The sequence below is a fragment of the Salminus brasiliensis genome, chromosome 21 (genome assembly GCF_030463535.1).
Source record: "Salminus brasiliensis chromosome 21, fSalBra1.hap2, whole genome shotgun sequence".
NCBI lineage: Eukaryota > Metazoa > Chordata > Actinopteri > Characiformes > Bryconidae > Salminus > Salminus brasiliensis.
This window is the reverse complement of record NC_132898.1, coordinates 707,181-729,125: the sequence shown is the minus strand read 5'-3', so window position 1 is coordinate 729,125 and position 21,945 is coordinate 707,181. Positions and strand designations below refer to the sequence as shown.

The following is a 21,945-nucleotide window of genomic DNA, read 5'->3' as shown; positions in this document are numbered from 1 at the left end:
GTAGAGGTTTAGGTAGGTTCATTGGTGTATGAGTGGTGTGTTTGTCTGGCTGGGGGATAGTCTGCTGCAGGGAGGACAGTGTTGTTAACCACTACGCTGCTACACCAACCTTCTACTGTATACAGTTTCACTAAGGAGCCATTCCTTCTCTAAGAATGTTCTCTGGAGGGATTGAGCTCCATCCCATCCCTTTGGGATGGTGTTTGCGATCTAGAACTTAAGCATCATCCCTGAACTCACTGATGCTCTTGTGTGGCTGAATGCAATCAAACCTCTTCACAACAGTGTTCCAACATCTCCTCCAAATAGAGAAGAGGATCTTACTGCAGTTAACATATTATTATTACCCCTGATTTCAGAGGAAACACTGAAACTGACAATTTGAGGTGAAAGTAGAGTTTAGAGTCTCGGCCAAGGACTGTTATTGTGCTAGAGTGGTGTTCATGCCTGATCGGGGAATTGAACCCCAGTTCGCCATGGGGAGGGTGTGGTTGCTAACCACTATAAAGATATATAGAACATATAAAGAACCATTTCTTTTATTAAAGAGACCTCTTTTCTAAGGATGTTATTTGGCGTGATTGAGCTCCATCCAGTCCCTATGGGATTGTTTACTAAATGAGATCCATGGTATGGCTGAATGCAGTCAAATCAAATCCTCCTCACAGCAATGTTCGAACTTCTCTTTCCAATAGAGTAGAGGCTGTTACTGAAGCAAAAGCCTCATTAAAAGCCCTGATTTGTAGCGTTAGGGTCTTGCTTAAGGACTCTTATTGGTGTAGACTGGCCCACTTGCTGGTCAGGGAATTGAACCCCTGTTTGCTACTTGGGCCAGCTACTGTATGTAAAACCACTGCTTTAATTAAAGAACCCTTAAAGAGCCCTCTGTTCTAAGGAAAAGTGCTCTCTGGAGTGATTGACCTCAATCCAGTCACTAAAGCTCTCATGGCGTGGCTGAATACAATCAAATCCTCGTCACAGCAAGTAGTAGACTCCTTTGGTTTGTAGTGTTAGAGTTGTGCCTAAGGGCTCTTTGGTGTAGGCTGGTGTGTGTGTGCTGGGCCAGGGAATTGAACCCCCGTTTGCCGCTAGGACCATCTACTGTACACAGAAGCACTGCTACCCCTCCATCCAATCCCTTTGAAATGCTGTTTAATATCTAGAACCCAAACATCAAACCGTCCTCACAGCAATGTTCCAACATCTCTCTTCTGAACAGAGTAGAGCTTTAGGTCTTAGTGATCTTGAGTGGTCTTGAGCCCTAGTTTATCACAAGGAGGGTGGGGTTGTCACCTTCTGCGCTGCACCAACCATCTACTGCAGCCTTTGTAGAACCATCGCTTTCTAAGGATGTTCTCTAGAGTGCCCGAGCTCCATTTGATCCCTTCCAGAACTTCCAGAAATCTCTCATGTGGCTGAATGCAATCAAATTCTCCTCACAGCAATGTTCCAACATCTCTTCCTAACAGAGTAGAAGCTGTTACTGCTGCTAACTCTTTACCAGCATCACTGACTTCAAAAGAAAGGCTGGAGGAGACTGTGTCCAAATACTTTTGGACACGTTGTGGAGCTGCGCGTGTGTGAGAGAGAGAGCCGAATAGCCCGTGCGAGAAAGAAGCAGCTCGAGAGGCAGTCACGCTGAGCTCCGCCCACGCCGCATGTGCTTGAGCCGAGGCCCCGCCCCCCTCCGGCATGTATTTGCATAAAATGTGTGTCAGTAGGGCAGCGGTCGCCAGCGCTCACATGCCGCGCGCACATGCCGCGCGCCTCCAGCGCAGCCACGTTCAATGTCAGATCAGCGCAGCGCGTCTCGCCTCCGCGAGGCAGCCAATCAGAACGTGAGAACGAGCATAGAGACACACACGCATACACACACACACACACACACACACACAAGACACCAAAGGAGCGTGACAGTGAGAGCAAGAGGGCGCGCGCGTGCGTGAGAGAGAGAGAGAGAGAGAGAGTAATCCCTGGCACACAAAAACACAAACAGAGGGAGGGGCCACCTGAAAGCACCTGAGGTAGGCGCTCGTGCTAGTCAAAGCAGCTCCGTGCGTGCGCTGACAGAACACGCAGACAGTACCGCGGGATTGCTGAGCTCTACTGTACACCACTGTACACACTCTGCTCGCGAGAATGCTTGAGGTCTCACACGTCAGCGCAGGGTCCACCTGAGGAACACCAGAGACATCAGCAGTGCTTCTGCTTCTGGATTGCATCACCTTCTCGTTGCTCCACACTGCTCCTGACACTGGTCTCACCTGTATGGATACAGATCTCCTGTCTCGCGACTAAGACACGCTGCTTCACCCTCTTTAGGAACCTCCTGCAAACACACGATGGACAACAGTCCAGGTGAGTGGGCTTCCAATGCATCAGCTGCTGGTGGGCATGAGGCAGTGGGGATGGTGGTGGATAGATTCGGACAGAATAACGTGGACAGTGTTCTTAAGGGTTGGGTTCAATTCTCATTCTGCATTGCACTGAATAGGGACCATATTCCATATTTCTGTTGCCATGTGGAATACTGTAGCATTGCATTGACACTGTCACACAAGATGACATATGGCAAATAGTAGTAAAGATTGATGTCAGTTAAACTGTAGCAACATATAAATACATACACGTGTGTGTGTGGGTGTGTGTGTGTGTGTGTGTGTGTGTATATATATATATATATCTTGTGCATTACATTAGCATTGCACTGCTGTTGTCACCCCAGAGGACCTATACATCTAGTGCTGTTAATGTCAGTTAAACTGATGTATATATAGTGATGCCTATAGATGCATAAATGTATACTGTAAGTATGTATATATATATGTTTGTATAAAACTATTGATATAACTACTTATATATATATATAATATTGATATAACAGTACATTAGCATTGCAACTCTGCTGTCACCCCAAAGAACTTACAAAAGTACTATCTGTTAAACTGTGTGGCGAGGCTTTAACCCATTCATGTCCAACCAGTAAACTAACTAACATAGCAATTATTAGTGATTATTATTCATATTTTATATTTTGCATATTTAGTGTGGTATTGTATAGTCTTGGGGGTTATATATGGGTATACTGTATACTGATATCAATTAAATATGCAGTTTGAACAGGGGTGGCCAAACTTTTGCATAACTTGTTGGTGTTAGTAAATAGGGACAGAATAACACGAACAGTGTTCCTAAAGGTGGGTGGGTGGGTGGGTGGGTGCATCCACCCTTCCCTCCCTCGTGTGTACTGCAGTTCTGTGAGCCAGGCGTAGCGATGCGTTTCATGGGCATCACCTCGGCAGTGCACTGCTGCTGTCACCCCAGGTGACCTATGAAAGCATTAAAGTTACTACAAGCTGGACGGATGCGCTGCTACAGCTGCTGATTCTGTGGAGTTCTGTCCACTTGTGTCCAGGGTCTCTCTGGTGTCCATCGCTGCCACTTCCTCACTTCCTTCCTCCCCGCATGTAAACAAACTCACGTGCAGCTCTCTGCTCCTCCTAAAGCTCTCCAGCCCAGGCTGAACTGAGGGAAGTCCTGGGAAAGTTGGCTCTCAGGATGTTTTTAACGGGTGTGATGGTGTAAACAGACTCACGTGTTTTCTGATTTCTAGTAAGTCGCTTTTTAAACTGTGTGGAGAGGCTTTAACCTGTTCCTGCCCAGGCAGGGAACTCTGCGTGCTCTGGACTGGTTCAGATTCACGTTAAAGGGATTAAAGTTGGGTGTAAGGATGTCTTGAGAATGATTTATTTAAAGGTATATAAGAACATTTTAAATTAGCAGGGGTACCCAAACTTTAAATATATTTATACATAAGGTATGGGTATGTATATAGGAATTATATATATAAGAAATAATTCTAATAACAAATATTATTATGTATTTGTTTAATAATATTACTAAGTTAATTAATAATATTTATTATGTTAATATTTTATTTAATAGTAAAAGTGACACTTCCATATGACCTAAATTTCAACTTTTTAAAAACTATACTGTTCAAACCCCCGGATCTGGACGGTAAGAGTTAAAGCGTGCTGGGCTGGTCCCGCTGGCGACCTACTGCACGTGGCTCCCACAGAGGGGCGGGGCTCTGCAGTGCAACCCCTCAGCTCTCTTGGCTACTATTAAAGGTGTTTCCCTTCTGCGACCTCGACCAGGATGCTTGATTTCATGCCTCGATTCATTAACCAAGTCACGCTCCTGCACCGGTGACTCCCTTTATTTTCCCAGAAGCGCTGGACACGGTTTTGTGTCTGACCCCAGCTCTCCTCCTCCTCCTCCTCCTCATCGTCCTCCTCCCCCTCTCCGTCTCCACAGCACGTGTGGCCTGTCAGTGACAGCACATGCTAAGCTGCAACATGTGAGAATGCTTTGATGACTACCTGTGAGGAGAGCACGAGTCGGAGCTAATCAGCCTGACCTCCGGGGTGGAGGAGATGTCGAGATGCTCATGGGCGAGGCTGGTCTGCTTGATGACCTTGTTACAGTAACACAGTAGTGTGTGTTGTTATGGATGTGAGACGGCGCAGAGCTAGAACCTGACAGCAGAGCTAGAACCGATGCAGAATCAGAGAACAGTCAGGTTTAGAGACCTGAGTTTTGTGGCATTTTGGAGGAGGAGAACTTCTGAGATGTTTTAATGAACAGTGAGGATGAAAGACTTTCATATGCTTTCATATGAATGTTATTAGTATTTATTCTAATTGCTGACACGGGTGTGCAAATGCACATACACAGCTTGTCTAGTCCCTGTAGAGAATATATATATATATATATAAATACATACAGATGGAGGTAAAAAGTGGAATTTTGCTTTGGCATCAGAAGGTTGCAGGTTTCATCCCCAGTGATGCCATAGCCATCCGTAAGTGACTGTGAATCCCAGAAAGCATAACTGTCTCCTGTCTCTCTGGGTGGGTAGGACAGTCGTCCCTCTTCCCCATCACCCAGCATGATGATGCCTAGCCAGCGTGAGCGTCTGATAGCTGACGGAACATAATTAGCAGTTAGCGTTAGCTTCTCTGAGCATGCTGAGCTCCAGTGGTGGTGTGTTAGCGGCAGTTTGAGAAAAGTGATGGAGCTTCTTCATGTCTCTAACCTTCACACTCCCAGCACTGGTTAGCATCGTGTAATGGGGAAGTTCTAGATAGTGGTGGGTCTGGTTCTGTAGAGAAAAACCATGACTGCTCAAATTCTGTTTTAAGGGTTCTGCAACATTTTAAAGTAGGTACAGAACCACTGCCTCTACTTAAGAAGCGTTAAAGAACGTACTCTACATAGAACCATTTGCATGCATGAATAAAAACCTTTTGTAGATGGTTCTTTAAAGCACCAAAAAAGGGTTCTTGTTATGAGTTAAAAAGCCTTTTTTACATAGAACCATTACGACTCAAAAAATGTTGCACCAAAAGGGGTTCCTTCAAACTTCAAAGAACCCTTTTTTGGTTATAGTCCACAGAACCCAGCTGCCCTTACTAAAGAACCATGGAAGAACCCGTTTCTATTAGACGGTGTGTGTGTGTGTGTGTGTGTGTGTGTGCACTGATGAGGACATTACTGGGTTAATGGTGCATCGAGTCCGCGTGCGGGGGCTTCTTTCTCCTAACAACATCTAGAACCTTGAGATCGGTGCCATTAGCTCGCGCTCAGGGTTATTAATATCGCCGCTCGAGTGTCAGCCGCATATTTACGCAGCGCGAGGCGACCCCGCCCACCGCGGCTTGTTTTTCACATGGCAACAAAGCTCTGCACGAGCGCTAGGCACAGCAGGGCAGCCCGCCTTCTCGCGCCTGCCTGTAGTCCCCGTCACGTGGACCAGCTCCAAGCGCCACGTGCCACGCGTGATTTCCCGAGCACGCCCCCCCCCCTCTCAAAGCGCCCGTTTCTCATGCTGCCCGCGCGCGCACCCCATGTCTCTCGCTCGCGCTCTCTATTTCGCTCTCTGTTGTTGTGATCCGGCGGTCAGTGGGTCACAGATTCAGCCCAGTGCAAGCGGCTCGTGTTATTCTTCTAGGTTCTAGATAAAGCCTTGGTTACGGTTCTATCTTTCAGGGCTTAACCCTAAGTGTCCAAAAGTATTCAGACAGACTTCCTTATGAATGTATGCTCCCATAATTTCAGCTGTCAACAGAAATAGGACGCTGCACATGAGCCTATAAGGTCAGGGCTAGAGGGGCACCCAATAAAGCCCCTAAATAGAACCATGACAACTCCAAGAACCATCTGCATGCTGGTTAAAGAGCCCGTCATGCACAAGGGAAACCTCCTGTAGCTGGTTCTATATATCACCAAACAAGGTTCCACTGTACCCATAAAAGGGGTTCTTCATTCTTTCATAAAGACCCTGTTTCGGTTCTACCATGTTTTGTCTTCAGGTGGTTGCCATGGTTCTGTGTACAGCAGCGGAAAGGGTTCCTCTATTGCTTTGGTTTTAAAGAACTGTGTAGTGGAACTGTGTTTCCTGGAAAGCCGGAGCTCCATCCAACCCTAATGTATAGTGTCTGATTGCAATCAAATCCTCCTCACAGCAATGTTCCAACATCTAATGTAAAGCCAAAAAGGCAGTTACTGCAGCGAAGGGGGACAAGCTCCTGGCTAATACCCTTTTCAGAATGAACAATGTAGGATATTATTCTTTTACAGCAGGTAAATGGTAAAAAAAAATGACAAAAGTATTGGGACACCTGCTCGCTTATGTTTCTTCTGAAATCAAGGGTATTAAAAAAGAGTTTGTTTTTGGAGTAACTGTCACTACTGCCCAGGAAAGAGAGGACTTTCTACTAGATTTTGGAGAAACATTGCTGTGAGGATTTGATTGCATTCAGCAAGAAGAGCATTTGTGAAGTCAGGATGTTGAATAATCTCCACTCCATCCTCAACTCCCCAACTCATCCCAGAAGTACTGGATGGAGCTCCACCATCCATCATTCCAGAGAACACAGTTCCTCCACTGCTCCACAGCTCCTCAATGCTGGGGGGCTTTATACCCCTCTAGCCCACGCCTGGCATTATTAGGCAGCATGGAGCCAATAGGGTCATGATGTTGATCTGCTCCAGAGAGTCCTATTCTATTGGCAGTACTTCTTCTCTACAGGGACTAGACAAGCTGTGTGTGTGCATTTGCACATCTGTGTCAGCAATGGGTGCAACTTAAAGTAGCTGAATGCATTCATTAGAAAGAGTGTCCACAAATGTATAATGTAGGCCTTCATTAGGGATGGGTGATACCATTAGTTATTATTGATTATACATCTAATAAACATCAGTATTGATCCGCCTATCCCTAATGTACAACAAACCGTGGGCTTTGGGCTCTCTGTGTACAGTAAAGGCTTTCCAGTTCCTCAGGTAGGCCAGGCTACTGACCTGCAGGCTGTGCACACACTAAATCATTTACAGAACTGCTACTCTACCTGCGAGCCAAATACCAGTTAAACTCTAGCATGAAGTGGGTTAAAGACAGCACACACACACACACACACGCACAGTGTTCTACAGTGCTTGACTGTAATCATGCTCGGTTTAAATAGCCAGCAAGGCCGATGAGGGCTGACCGGAGGCAGGAACAGAACAACAAAACGACAAGATATCCCACAAAATTGCTGCTATTATCTGCTGCTGAGTGCAGTTGCGCTCCGTTTAATGAGCAGCGCTTCCAGATAAAGTAATACTGCCCTACTTTCTCACAGCAGCTCCTGGCTCTCCGCTCGCTCCTAAAGGGGAACAGGAAGGCAAGAAATCAATGGCTCTGCATCAAGACGATCGATGATGAAACTTCGCTGCCATTAAATCTTCGCTTTGCTTTTAGCTGCTGTGCGTTCTCCCGGAGAGGAATTCAGAGTAAGGGTCAATGTCATCACGGTGCCATCACCAACGCCATATTCACTGGCCTGCTTATTATTTATTAAAAAATACACAAATAAAAACCTCAGAGCAGCGTTTGGTGTGAAATGTCACGTTCTAGAGAAAGTCAGAGCTGTGGTTCTACAGTGGAGGTTCTAGATAAGCTCCCCCAGTCAGAGCTGTGGTTCTACAGTGGAGGTGAAGGGAAGCAGACGTCTGAAGCTCTAATAATAAAAGCTCCTCACAGAAAGTTCTTCACCTAATGGTGATGAAGACGCTGCCTGATGCCTGAGACACGGTTCTACCAGAGTTCTGAGAAGAGTTCGGCTCTAGAACCTGCTTTTAAAATCAGATCATTAAAATGGTGGAGGGATACATGCTGCAGGGTGTAGTGCGGCTACAGAAAGTAGTCCCTAAAGAAAACTGCATTAGTTCAGATTCTCTATTCACTATTTTACCTTCATCATCATCATCATCATCATCATCATCACTCCATATAAAACTGCACTGGTGGGTTTATTTGCAACTCATGCAGAAATGAGCTCTTGGGTTCTTTGAAATGTGACTTCCAGGAAAAACAGGGAGGTGTACTAGTACAGCTGCAGTGTTTGCCAATCGCAGGTTAATGTATGTACAGTAAGTGGTGTTCCTTTACATGTAGGTCCACACAGATAACCCACATATCACTGTAGGCTATACATTAACTGGTGGGCTGCAGAAGATAAGGCACTGTAAAGATAAAGCAAGCGTCCCCCTCGCTGAATTGCAGGCACTTTGGAACCTGAAACACCTTAAACACACAAAACATGAGAGCAAAACAGGTTTGGGACCTGATTCCGTCAACATGTGCATGGTTGGAGAGTAATTACAGGGTGGGGTAGCGCTCCTGACTTCAGGAGATGTTATGATTGCACTTGTGGAGAAATCCTGGGGGTGCAGGGGAAGCTATCAGTCACTGGAGCAGGGAGTATCTGTGGAATGAGAGGACTAGCCTTGTTTGATGAGATTTTCCCCCACCCTCTCCAGAGAACTGGACGTGTTTACGAGAATAACAGCCCAGTTCGGAGGCTTATCCTGCTGTAATCTCCTCTACTGAATGATTTCTGAGGCCGAGCTGAAAAAGGACAGGCTAATTATTTTCAACATCCGCTCTGCAGGACCGGCAGCGCTCTAGAACCACTGCGGTTTACACTGACACCATTAAAAATGAATATGTTAATCAGCTGATCAGGATTGATCGTGAAGAGAACGCAGCCCACCGGTCATTTGTGGACCCTTATAAAACTGACGTCCCTCGTTGATATTAATGTTGCTCTAACTCCTGAAACGGAATTTGAGATTTTCACACCAGGACAGGAAAAGAACACTGGTAGACCTGCTGGTTGACCTGCTGGTAGACCTGCTGGTTGACCTGCTGGTTGACCTGCTGGTAGACCTGCTGGTTGACCTGCTGGTAGACCAGTTTAAAGGTTGACCAAGGTCAATCATGTTTTTAGTTCAGTGTGATGGTTTAGCTGGTCCACCAGGTTGGTCAAGGTTGTTGACCAAGTTGCTCAAGCTACAGGACTAGCTTGGCTATGCAGGTCCACCAGCTGGGTTATGCTGATCATGGTGGTCAACCAGCTTGGTCAAACACTTTGGTCACGCTAGTCAACTAGATTAGTTGTGTTGGTCATGCTGGTCCAACACTTTGGTAAAGATGGCTATGCTCATTGACCAGCCTGGTTATGCTGGTAACGCTGGTCCACCAGCTTGGTCAATCAGATTGTTGACCAAGTTGCTCAAGCTACAGGACTAGCTTGGCTATGCAGGTCCACCAGCTGGGTCATGGTGCTGATCATGGTGGTCAATCAGCTTGGTTGATGTAGTCAACTAGCTTGGTCAAACACTTTGGTCACACTGGTCGACTAGATTAGTTGTGTTGGTCATGCTGGTCCAACAGTTAGGTAAAGATGGCCATGCTGATTGACCAGCTTGGCTTTACTGATTATGGTGGTCAACCAGCTCTGTCATGCTGATGGACCAGCTAGGTTAAGCTGACCAAGTGGGTCATGCTAATCAATCAGTTTGATTATTCAAGTGACCGGCTTGGTTGGTCAACCGCTTTAGACGTGCCGGTCAACCAGTTGTAGCCACCGTCTATCCATAAACTGCATGACGTCACCACCAGTGCTGAACTGTGTCAGTGGAGCCCAGTGTTCACCAACTGCTGACTGACTGGACACACAGTTCATGTAGAGTCAGCCTGACCTTCATCTGCAGAGAGACCGAGGTCTGCTTCACACAGCGCGCGCGCTCTCTCTCTCTCAGTCGCTAAACCTCGCTCGACCAAAACAACCTCGTATGGTGAGCAAACGTGACCGTCACGTTCTCGCGCCCGCCCGCATTTCCGGTGACTCCCGGCTGCACGCACAGCAGCATGACTGTTTAAAAAAAGCGCTCGCGCTACAAACGTGACCGCCGAGCTCGCGCTATTCTTTAAGCGCAGTGACGGTCGTCTCGTGCACGGGACTGCGGAACCGAGCCCGAGCGCCGGGGCGGGAACTGTGTCAGGAGTGCATGTGAGCTCGCGGTCAGGTGGCTGGCAGCTCGAGCGCGAGCTGCGGGCGCGCGGCCAGGGGCGGGGGGGGGTTGTGGGAAGGCGTGCGCAGGGGTGTTTTAGAGCGAGCGAGGCTAAGGCTGCAGCCACGTGAGCTTCGGGGCGTGTCCAAGAGCGGCGCATGATCCGATATGATGGAGAAGCTCAGGGAGGAGGAGGAGGAGGAGGAGGAGGAGGAGGAGGAGGAGGAGGAGGAGGGAGGGAGGGAGGGAGGGAGGGAACATGTGAGTAATGAGACAGTTCCGAGTTCTCTTCCAAAGAAGAGGCGCGAGCTGCTTTCGAACACTGTGTTCCTGCTGCAGTGGGACAGAGAGAACACAGAGAACCCAGAGAACACGGTCCCTTTAACCACTGTGTTCTAGATATCTGCCGCGCGCACACATCAAATGACAGCGCGTTCTCTCAAAGACAAAAGAGTCTTTGAAAAATGACCTTTAAACACACAAACAAGAAAGAGAGCTTATAAAGTACCCCCCCCCCCCACACACACACACACACATATTCACACACACACACACACACACATTCACACACACACACACACACATTCACACACACACACACACACATTCTGAAATCAAGGGTATTAAAGAGCTGACCCTGCTTCTGTTGGAGTAACTGTCTCTACTGTCCAGAGAAGAAGACTTTCTACTAGAGTCTGGAGGAGGAGCATTGCTGTGAGGATTTGATTGCATTCAGCAACAAGCATGTTAGTGAGGTCAAGGCTTTGGGAGATCTCCACCCCACCTCATCATCCCCAACTCCTTCTAAAAGTATTGGATGGAGCTCCTCCACCATCATTGGCAGAACTTCTTCTTCTCTACAGGGACTAGACAAGCTGTGTGTGCATTTGCACATCTGTGTCAGCAATGGGTGCAGCTTCAAGTAGCTGAATGAATTCATTAGAAAGGATGTCCACAAACATTTGGACATGTAGTGTTTAGAGTCCACTGCCCACTTTTTTAAAAAACACCTACTTTGTGTCCACACTAATTTTTTTGGCCATTTTATCAGAAACACTTATGTGACCTGTGGTGACCCCGCCTACTCCAAGCGTGTGTAAGTAATGTGAGTGACCGTGTTTACATTCAGTTTCCCTGCTTCTTTTATTTTGGTGAGAAACCCCAATCAGGGGCCACAACTGACCAGATATCATCTCTCAGTGACACTGACGCGGTGGTGTGTGTGTGTGTGTGTGTGTGTGTGTGAAGCACAGCCGCATTATTGGAGTTTGTGTATCACTGTCTGAAGAATCTCTCTCTCTCTCTCTCTCTCTCTCTCTCTGTTTTGCTCTCTCCTCTCTCCACCACAGGCAGCGTTATTCTGTATGCCAGCTCCACTGGCAGTGCCAGCCCCAGCCCTGGCAGCCCCTCGAGTGGCTATCAGACCCAGTCGCCCTCGTCTCACTCGCAGCCTTCTTCTCCAGAGGAGGTATCTTTAACGGAAATCGGCGCCCTCAAGCAGAGAGGGTCCAGCAGCAATGGCAGCACGGGGGCGGGCACGCCACCTTCTCCCAAGCTGGTCTTTCAGTTCCCCGAAGTGAGCAGCACGCCGGCGGTCCACTCCGTCAGCCCGCCAGTGACTACGACCGGCCAGAACACATACTCTCACCCACTGGTGGGCAAGAGGCCGTGCGGGTTTACCGGGACTTTTACGAGTGAGTAACATCTTCTGACTGTGTTTATCATATTCAGATATCAAATATTTTATAATATATGCAAAAGTATTGGGACACCCCTCTTAATCACTGAATTCAGGTGTGTGAAATTTCCTCCCTCCTAGATCTTCCTCCATCAGCTGTGAGTGGTGTTATTATTGAACAGTGGAAGAGTTTAGGAGGAACAGCTCACAGAGAGCAGCTCAGCCACCGAGTGTCTGTCAGACCACGTAAAGTTACAGAGCGGGGTCAGGGCCGAGTGCTGAGCTCAGAGCAGAGTGCAGAAAAGCCTCCAACTGACTCAGTAACTGCAGCAGAGCTCCAGACCTCCTGCTGGTAGAGCTGCTGTTAAAGGGGGACCAGCTCCTTATTAATACAGCCTGTGGGTTTAGAATGAGATGGCATATAAACTTCTGTAGGTGTAAAGTGTAGGTGTCCCAATACTTTTGTCCATATATGTATATAAGTATATGTAAAATAAAAGAATAATGAGTAATAATGTAATGATGATGGGTGATGTTCTTTTTGTGCTCTCAGAAACAGGTGGTATGGTGCTACTCTGCAAAGTCTGCGGAGATATCGCATCCGGGTTCCACTATGGAGTCCATGCATGTGAGGGATGCAAGGTAAGGGACAGACACACACACACCAACACAGAGAACTCATAATGGGTGCCAAACACGGTCCATCTCTATGCACACGCTGACCTCCTGTTCTTCTCCTCAGGGGTTCTTCAGGCGCAGCATCCAGCAGAACATCCACTATAAGATGTGCGTGAAGAACGAGAACTGTTTGATCATGAGGATGAACAGGAACCGATGTCAGCACTGCCGCTTCAAGAAGTGTCTCTCCGTCGGCATGTCCAGAGATGGTAAGAACTTCCAGAGCGTCCTCGTGTCTTCACCGATTCTTCACAATAAAGCTGATGCCAAACTGGGTTCTTTGGAGCACAGAAAAACCACAGAAGAACCTTTGGTTTTCTGAAGAACCTTTCAAAGAACCTATACTAAGTTCCTCCCTCCTAGAACTTCATCCTGGATCCCAAAAAAGGTTTTTCTGTGGTACTGCTGCAACAAACCCTAGTAAACTGGTAAACTTGGTTAATTTGAAAGCGTACTGGTCAAACATAGAAACTTTTGTGATGTCACAGAAATCCAGCACATTTACATATCCATTGTTCTTGTGATGTCACCAAACCTCCAAAAAGTTTTTTGTCATGTGCTCAGCAGAAACAAGCCGTTACGCTGTACTATGGAATTCCTCCATTTACTCATATAATCTTATAATATCAGCCTGACCATATCAGCCTCTTATAATATCAACATTAAAAAAAAAAAAAAAATATATATATATATATATATATATATAGTATAGTACACAAATGTAAAGCTAAGTAAAAGAAAAACACTAAGAACTAAGCACTCCCACTGAAGTTATAAGTGTGAGTGTACAGGTGTGAGGTACAGCCAATCAGAGCTGACTTTTCATTTGCATATATCAGCAGATGTCATTCCTAAAGCCATAGTTACATAAAACCTGTACAATTCTAAGAGACGTTGGGCAAGTTAAATGGCATTATGATGGTTTTTGGTACATAAACCTAATTAAACTTTAGAGGGAAAATATAAAACACAGCCAGAATGTTGGGTACAGACCCTTTAATATCTCAAGCCATTCTAAAACCGACGTGAATCTCTCCTCTCCACTCTTTTTGCCCCACATTCCCACCTCCGTTCTTTTTATTTTTCCTACTTTTGCACCTGTAGACACTGATTTATTACAGTGGGAACTTGGTGGTCCCACAAGTCATCATTCACGCTGCAAACTATAGTGAATTGGCCTTATTTTGGGAATTGGGAACGCGCTGGGTGCTCCACACCCTGCCTCGCGCACCCCACTCACCCCACGCAGCTCGGGTTAGGACTTCATTTCTTCTGCATTGTAGAATTAATTAAGAAGCGGGCGCTAACGCTAAATTAATGAAGTCGTTCTCCAATATGAAGCTATTAGTTTGCTGTGAAATCAAGCGAGCTCTACACCGTGTCCTCCAGTAAACGCTGTCCCTGCAGGACGCCGCAGTCTCCTGAGAGCACAGTAAATTGTGCCGGTAATAAATCATTTTTTCTGGAGCTAGCTTACATATTTAGGTGACCTAAAAAGCCGGAAAGCGAAATGATATGCAGCATCATTTATCAACTTCACAGCTCTCGCGTGCCCTTGTTTCCGCTGGTGCCGGAGCTGTGATTACAGGTTGTGCAGATATTTTTAGGGCCTCTCGTATTCGGGGTGGAAAAGCACTTCGTTGGTGATTCACTGCAGGACATTAGTCGACTAATCCTGTTCCTCCATCCGCCGCTCACCTATTCAGACCCAGTGGGAGCTCTGGAGTCTCCAGGCTGTGGCCTACAAGATTCCACCCCCTTATCCCAGTAAACCTGTTTCCCGTCCCAGCTCTGCAGGACTGGTTCCCTAATCCCTTATCCTGATGGCCACTGATCTATAAACAGTACATCCTGCATCTCAGCACACACCCTCCAGCTCACCTTCACTTCAGTCTTGTGCAAAAGTCAGTTTTAATACACTGTATGTCCAAATGTTTGTGGACACCCCTCTAATGAATGCATTCAGCTACTTTAAGGTGCACCCATTGCTGACACAGATGTGCAAATGCACACGCACAGCTTGTCTAGTCCCTGTAGAGAAGTACTGCCAATAGAATAGGACTCTCTGGAGCAGATAAACACCATGACCCTATTGGCACCATGCTGCCTAATGCCAGGCATGGGCTAGAGGGGTATAAAGCCCCCCAGTATTGAGCTGTGGAGCAGTGGAAGAACTGTGTTCTCTGGAATGATGGTGGAGGAGCTCCATCCAGTACTTTTGGGATGAGTTGGGGATGATGGGACTCACTAATTTGAAGAGGTGTCTGGATAGTTTTGGACACGTAGCGCATGTCTGCAGTCACTTCCCACAGTATTTCGACCCGGGCACAGAGGGTGGCATAATCCGGAGAAATGATAATTCCACGCCACTAAAACCCGGACGGTCTCTCTGTGTGCAAACGCAGTGCTGTTTTAACCGTTCTGTCTCGGTTCTAGGTCTTTTTAATGTTCTCCTCGTGAGTCGCCTGTCCCCTGCTGACCTCTCACCTCATGGTGAGACACTCACATCGCTACCCGTCCATCACTCTGTCGCTCATCTTCCTCAGTGACATCACCTCTGCTCTTACTGACCCAGTGACCTACTTCCCCGCAGGAGAGAGAGAGAGTGCGAGCGAGAGTGCAACAGAAAGAGTGAGAAGGGGAGGGGGGTGTAGCATACAGTAGCAGGGGCTATAAATAGAAGTGCCAGTGGAGGTAAAGTGATGGAGGCAGAGCGGTGGGGGGATGGGAGAAGGATGGAGATCTGTTCTCCAGCGTGGTTTTAAACAAACATGGACTCGGCTCACTCTGATGATCAGTATTACGCAACGTTCTCGGCCTGGATGTGAGGTTCCAGGAATGATCTTCAATTTTTAAGGATGTAGAACCTTTACATTGTATGTAATTAATGAGATTCTCCATGCTCATACATCTCAACGACATAGATCTTGACTTTTTTGACTCAACAATAGTGGAACCATTGTTGGTGTTAATCAGTACCATCTCCCACCAATGTGAAGAACCCTTTAAGCAGACAAAGAACCATCCAATAAATCATTCAAAGAACCAATTAATCTTATCAATTATCCAAATGGTGAGCTTCAAATGGTACCAGTGGTTCTAAGCATGAAACAAAGATGTTTAAGAGCTTTACGAGAACCAAAAAGTGTCCTCTAGCTTCATGAGTGAACATCACCTCCATCACAAGAGTGTGGTTCTTCAAGCATTCTTTAGTTAACTGGTTAAATGGTTCTTTTCTACACTATACAGTTGTAGAACCCTTTTGGTGCTCATCAGAACCATCTACAAGAAGGTTTCCACCAATGCAAAGAACCCTTTAAGCATTCAAATAGGTTTTTGTTAAGTTCATGGTTCTATACTGAAGCCTTTCCTAAAGAACCCTTAGAGAACCATTTTTTAAAGACTGTATGATGTAGACCCTCTTACAGTTCTTTAATTTGTTGGTTCTACACAGTGCTATGGTTCTACACTCATGTTCTCAATAGCGTTCTCTCTTCTTCTCCTAGCTGTTCGTTTCGGCCGAATCCCGAAGCGAGAGAAGCAGCGACTGCTGGACGAGATGCAGAGCTACATGAACAGCCTGAACGAATCGGCGTCCATGGACATCGACTCAACCACGCCCACGGAGGCCCCGCCCAGTCCCAGAGAGGGCCAACCAGAGGAGGCCATCGGTGCTGTGTCTCAAGCTTATTGCAACATCTTTGTCAACGGGGAGGAGAAACTGGTGAAGATCAACGACAACAGCAACACCATCAACAACAACAACAACAACAACAACAGCAGCAGCAGCAGCAGCAGTAATCCCTCGTCCTTCCGGAACGCTCAGCCTCAGGACTCAAGCTACCCTCAGCCTCATTCCCATGCCCCAGTGGCTACTCAGACGTACCCCACCCACTCCTCGTCCATGGCAAACTATGACACCCAGGCCAGATGCCCGGTTGCTCACCATGACAACAACCCAGCAACCCAACAAGCCATCGACAACAGCCGCTATAGTTACCCAGCGCCGTCCAGTCAGAGCCAAGGAAGTCAGGTTTCTCAGAGCTACCCAGCCAATAACAACAGCTACCCTGGTGTGGAGACCAAGGGTCAGACGTCCTGTCCCTGGAGACTGGCTGCTGGGGCTAAAGTTCTGGTATGTGTTTCTTAGACATGGATTAACCCTTGAAAGCCCCTAGCAGTCACAACAGCATTGTGTAATTCTATACAACCTCTGGAGCCTGATCAATATCTTGGGTGATCGCTAATATTGCTAATATTACTGAGAGCTGTGAGGCTCACAGTGTGTAATTATATAATAGCTAAAAAGTAAATCACAAAAACATGCTAATATATTATAGCATTAATATGCTAATATTGAAGTTTGAATATTTTGTGAGGTTCTGCTGTATATTTGAGTTTAACAATTGAGAGCTGGTATAATCATGCCAGTCAGTACAACACTGCTTAAAACATAGGCTGGTTATTCAGGGATTAGTCCCAAAGCTGAAAACACTATGTCACACCCTGTGGAGCTCTACATTTTGTGGAGTTCCACAGGGTTCAGTTTTAGGGTTTTTAAGAATGATGCTAATTGTGGCAGTAATGTAGTTAAGAGAGAGAATAATTGAAGTGTGGGCCTGCACCATAATTAGTATAAGTTTTACAAAGTCTAAAACCAAACCCTAATGTTTTCTGCATTAGGAGTTCAGTGTGTTAAGACTCACTGCCATCAAATCCTCACAGCAATGTTCTGCTCCAGAATCTAGTAGAAAGTCTTCTTCTCTGGACAGTAGAGACAGTTACTCCAACAGAAGCAGGATCAACTCTTTTTAATCCCCTTAATTTCAGAAGAAACAATGAAGGAGCAGGTGTCCCAATACTTTTGTCCATATAGTGTATGTAAACAATGCAGTTAAACCTGGTCCCATAACCTGACCATCTCTCTCTCTCTCTCTTTCTCTCTCCCCTCTTTGTTGTCTACCTCTCTCTACCTGTCCTCCAGGCGTGTCCCCTGAACGCGTGTCCCGTGTCACCGGCGGGTCAGACCAGTCAGCAGGTGTGGGAGGCGTTCTCTCAGTGCTTCACCCCTGCGGTTAAAGAAGTGGTGGAGTTCGCCAAAAGCATCCCCGGCTTCCAGGCTCTGAGTCAGCATGATCAGGTCATGCTGCTGAAGGCAGGAACCTTCCAGGTAGGAAACCTCATAATCCACTGCCAGGTGAGCTGTCCACCCAGTGGACAAGCAGGTGGCGGTGCTCTGATTAAGTGCTGAGAGGGCAGTTTTGAGTCTTAGTTTTGAAGGTGAAGCACCGAAGCAGATACACCTGTCTTATTATCAGCTCCAGTAAAGTGTCCGTTTTATCAGAAACGCTTTCAGTATAGGTTTACAGCCCATGTTCGAGCCCTTGTTCTAATACACACATTCTTGCTGTCCGCAGGTTCTGATGGTGCGGTTCTGCTCACTGTTTGATGCCAAAGAGCGGACTGTGACCTTCCTGAATGGACAGAAGTACCCTTTGGCATCGCTACGGGCTCTGGGAATGAGCACTCTGCTGGACGCCATGTTTGAGTTCAGCGAGAAGCTGGGCAGTATGGGGCTGGAGCCGGACGAGATGGCGCTGTTCATGGCTGTAGTGCTGGTGTCCGCAGGTGTGTTCACTTGTGTCAATAAAAGCCCTGCAGACAGTCCTCTTTTTCCAGCCAACTGCAGTCAAGGGTCTTTGAGATCTTCCCAGAGTTGGGATTTCTAACCTGCAGCAGTTTAGAGACCAAATTCCTTACCTGGAATAGAATTTGGGATCATCTCTCCAAATTCTCGGATTCCTCAAAGTTTGAATCTTCATATTAGCAGTACAAATTCATACTGGAGCAAAATCACTCCACAGTTATTACTGTCAGACTAAAAGCTACACACCTTGCAGATTCATACTGGATTAAAATCACTACAAATCATAACTCACAGGCTGCAAAAACTACTGTAATATCTACACATACTACAGAATAAAACCCACTACAAAATGATTCCTCTCAAATTGGGAAAATTATACACTCTAAGGATTCATGCTGGATATACAATTATTACTGTAAGAAAACTACATACCCTGCAGATTCATACCGGATTCAAACCACTCCACAATTATTCAACTGTAAAACACCACACAGTGCAGATTCATACTGGATTTATATCACTACAAAGGTACTGTCAGACTGTGAAAGCTATAAAAAAAACTCATACTGGATTAAAAACACTTACCATACTGTAAACAGATTCATACTGGATAAAACCCTCTAAAAAATGATTCCTCTCAAAATGAGAAAACTACACAGTGCAGATTCATACTGGATTCAAACCACTACATCAAGTTAAAATCACTAACATTCGCTTACTACTCTCTTATTACTCTCAGACTGTGAAATCTTAGACAGTGCAGATTCATACTGGTTCAAGTCACTCCACAGTTGTTATAACCTGACAGTTATAACCTAAATTGCAGCACCTTCTTAGGTAAAACATTCCAGTGCCGAACCGACCCTCGACTAACCCCTCTCCCTCTCTTCTCCGACAGATCGCTCCGGCATCTCTGACATGGCCGCTGTGGAGCAGCTCCAGGAGGACCTCATTGGTGCTCTCCGGGCCCTTATCACACGCAGGCGGCCGGAAGACAGCGCCCTCTTCCCCAAACTGCTCCTGCGCCTTCCGGACCTCCGTACACTCAACAACCTGCACTCCGACAAGCTCCTGGCCTTCCGCATCGACCCCTGAACTGGAGACGCCACACAACCGGCTCCTACGTGCTACACCTAACTGTTCTAAACTGTTGCCTTCATGGGCGCGAGCACGGAGCGAAGGCAGTGTGGTGTGGCTGTGACTGTAAAGTCAGGGAAAGCTTAAGGAGAGAAGAGCTGATCCTTGAGTCGAGTTATCTTGGGCACTCCAGACACTCACACTATCACCACAACCAGCAAAGCCTGCAGGGAAGCATTCCACCGTTGGCAGCAGGGTACCAGACCTGACATTTGACTCTCTGGTTGGGTTTTGATGGAACTGAGGGCACTGGTAATGAGTGGCGAACAACTGGGAGTCCCTCCCACATCGGTTCTTCCCATCCTGATTGGTCCTCTACCGCCCTAATCATTATTACCTCCACCTGTTTCTTGTTTTTGGACACGGCGAGAGACTCATATGTACTCTTTCAGGAGCCCTGCTCATGTACCCCTGCATCACAAAGCCGTCTTTGTTCCTCCACGCTGTTCTGGTGTTCGGTTCTAGCCTTTACCCTCGTTTTGGCCTGTGATTGCGGACTTAGCCCGTGTTCACTTTGTCTTCCTGCGCTTTGCCTGACCCTGTTCGCCCCAGTAAGCTGCAGTAAACCTCCAGTAAACCTCCAGCAGCCTCAGACATTTTTTTGTGCTGAAGGAGCGATATGGTTGTTTTTTTTTGTTTTTTGCAAACAGCACCCCCTGGTGGACCCAGAAAGAAAATTGAAAATCGATCATATCAGTTATTAGCACAAACGCTGAGCTGTTGTTTTTCTCCAATATCAGAAGGTTTGCATCAGCAGACTTGCGTGCAGCAATAATCTCATTCCTCGCATACTGTACTTAGATGCGCATCATTAAAAGATGTCCTAGTAGTATTCTGTCAGTCAAGCTGTGTATGAAGAAACGTGTACTATATTCGAACCGTTTGCTTGATTTGTTTCTTATCACTGAATATGACTGTATGACCTTTGTATGGTTTCACCAGGGACGTTGTACGTTGTGTTTTTGTACGAGACACAGCTAATTGTGTACCAAGGATCGAGTTCTCATGCTGTACATATTGTATCTACGTTATTTACAACTACTCTGAAGGAGTATACCGTACTTTGTGATATGATTTGCAGATGTACAGTTGCAGAGGGACCCTCGTTTTTGTGGAGGAGTCTCTTTTGTACGGGAGTCGAACGGACTAAATGTTCTTCCTCGAAGTCGAAGGTTGAATTCTACACTAATTCGGTAAAGGCACTCACTTCCATGTAAAGGCATGTAATGTGTGAGAACTGCACACAAGCAGCTGTGTATCTTTTCAGTGGGTTGGTTCAACCATACGTTACTCAGCTTAGTCTTCAGCTCACCTCCCACTCGGGCGTATGATGTATATTTTGTAAAGGTGTTATGTTAATCATCTCCCATAGAAATGAAATATGATATTAAACCAGATCACTTCACGGGTGGCTTTTGTCTGTGCGTGTTTGACTGCATATTTCAGCACCCTGCTCTAATCCTGCTGTGGCTCGCCGTGCTCGGCTGTTCTGAATGCCGGCGGCTCATGGTGGTAACCTGGCAACCGGAGCTCGCTGCTCATGCGTTGGAAAATTAGCACCAGTGGAAAACTGGAAGCGATAAGTATCTAATATCAGAGTGGTGGGTCGGGGTGGTGGGGGCATTGTACAAGCAGAGCCACAGAGTGATATACACATAATGTGTCCAAAAGTATCTGGACCGCCTTTTGAATGAGTGAATTTAGCTACTGTAACACGCAGCTGTATAATCTCCATGGAAAAGCACTGACCAATAGAACTGGACGCTCTGGGGCAGACATTAGCACCTAAGAACGTTGTCTGCAGTATTGATGGAGGAGCTCTATTTAATACCTTTGGGATGAGTCGCAGTGCCAGAACTGATCACCCAACATCAGTACCTGACCTCACTGATGCTCTTGTGTGGCTGAAAGCAATCAAATCCTCCTCACAGCAATGTTCCAGCATCTAGTGCAAAGCCTTCCCAGAACAGTAAAGGCAGTAAAGGCACTGCAGTAAAGGGGGGCAAACTCTGAATGAATACATTTGACTTCAGAAAAAAAAAACAACACCGGAGAGTCAGTTGTCCACATACTTTTGGACACGTCTAAATATACTGATGACCACCAAACGATCACCTCTGACCAGATATGGTTTGGATGGTGGACCATTCTCAGCACAACACTGACATAGTAGTGGCATGTGGACCAGCGTATGATGCTGGTTGACATGCATACCAGTACTCAAAACACAACATATACTGGTTTGGAACTGGTCTGGAGCTGGTATGATGCTGGTTGACCAGCATACCAGTACTCAAAACACAACATATACTGGTTTATACTGGTCTGTAGTTGGTATGGTGCAGGGTGACAAGCATACCAGTACTCAAAACACAACATATACTGGTTTATACTGGTC

At 46.5% G+C, this 21,945-nt stretch overlaps 1 protein-coding gene across 1 annotated transcript; it reads left to right on the top strand.

Moving 5' to 3' along the window:
• The first annotated feature begins 1,769 nt into the window (after positions 1–1,769).
• Positions 1,770–20,950, top strand: nr1d4b (nuclear receptor subfamily 1, group D, member 4b). Its single transcript, XM_072666231.1, has 8 exons — positions 1,770–2,358; positions 11,757–12,101; positions 12,639–12,727; positions 12,828–12,972; positions 16,270–16,898; positions 17,748–17,933; positions 18,181–18,391; positions 19,309–20,950. Exons 1-8 carry the CDS (start codon positions 2,343–2,345, stop codon positions 19,503–19,505), a joined length of 1,818 nt encoding a protein of 605 aa, XP_072522332.1. The 5' UTR covers positions 1,770–2,342; the 3' UTR covers positions 19,506–20,950.
• The last annotated feature ends 995 nt before the right edge of the window (positions 20,951–21,945 follow it).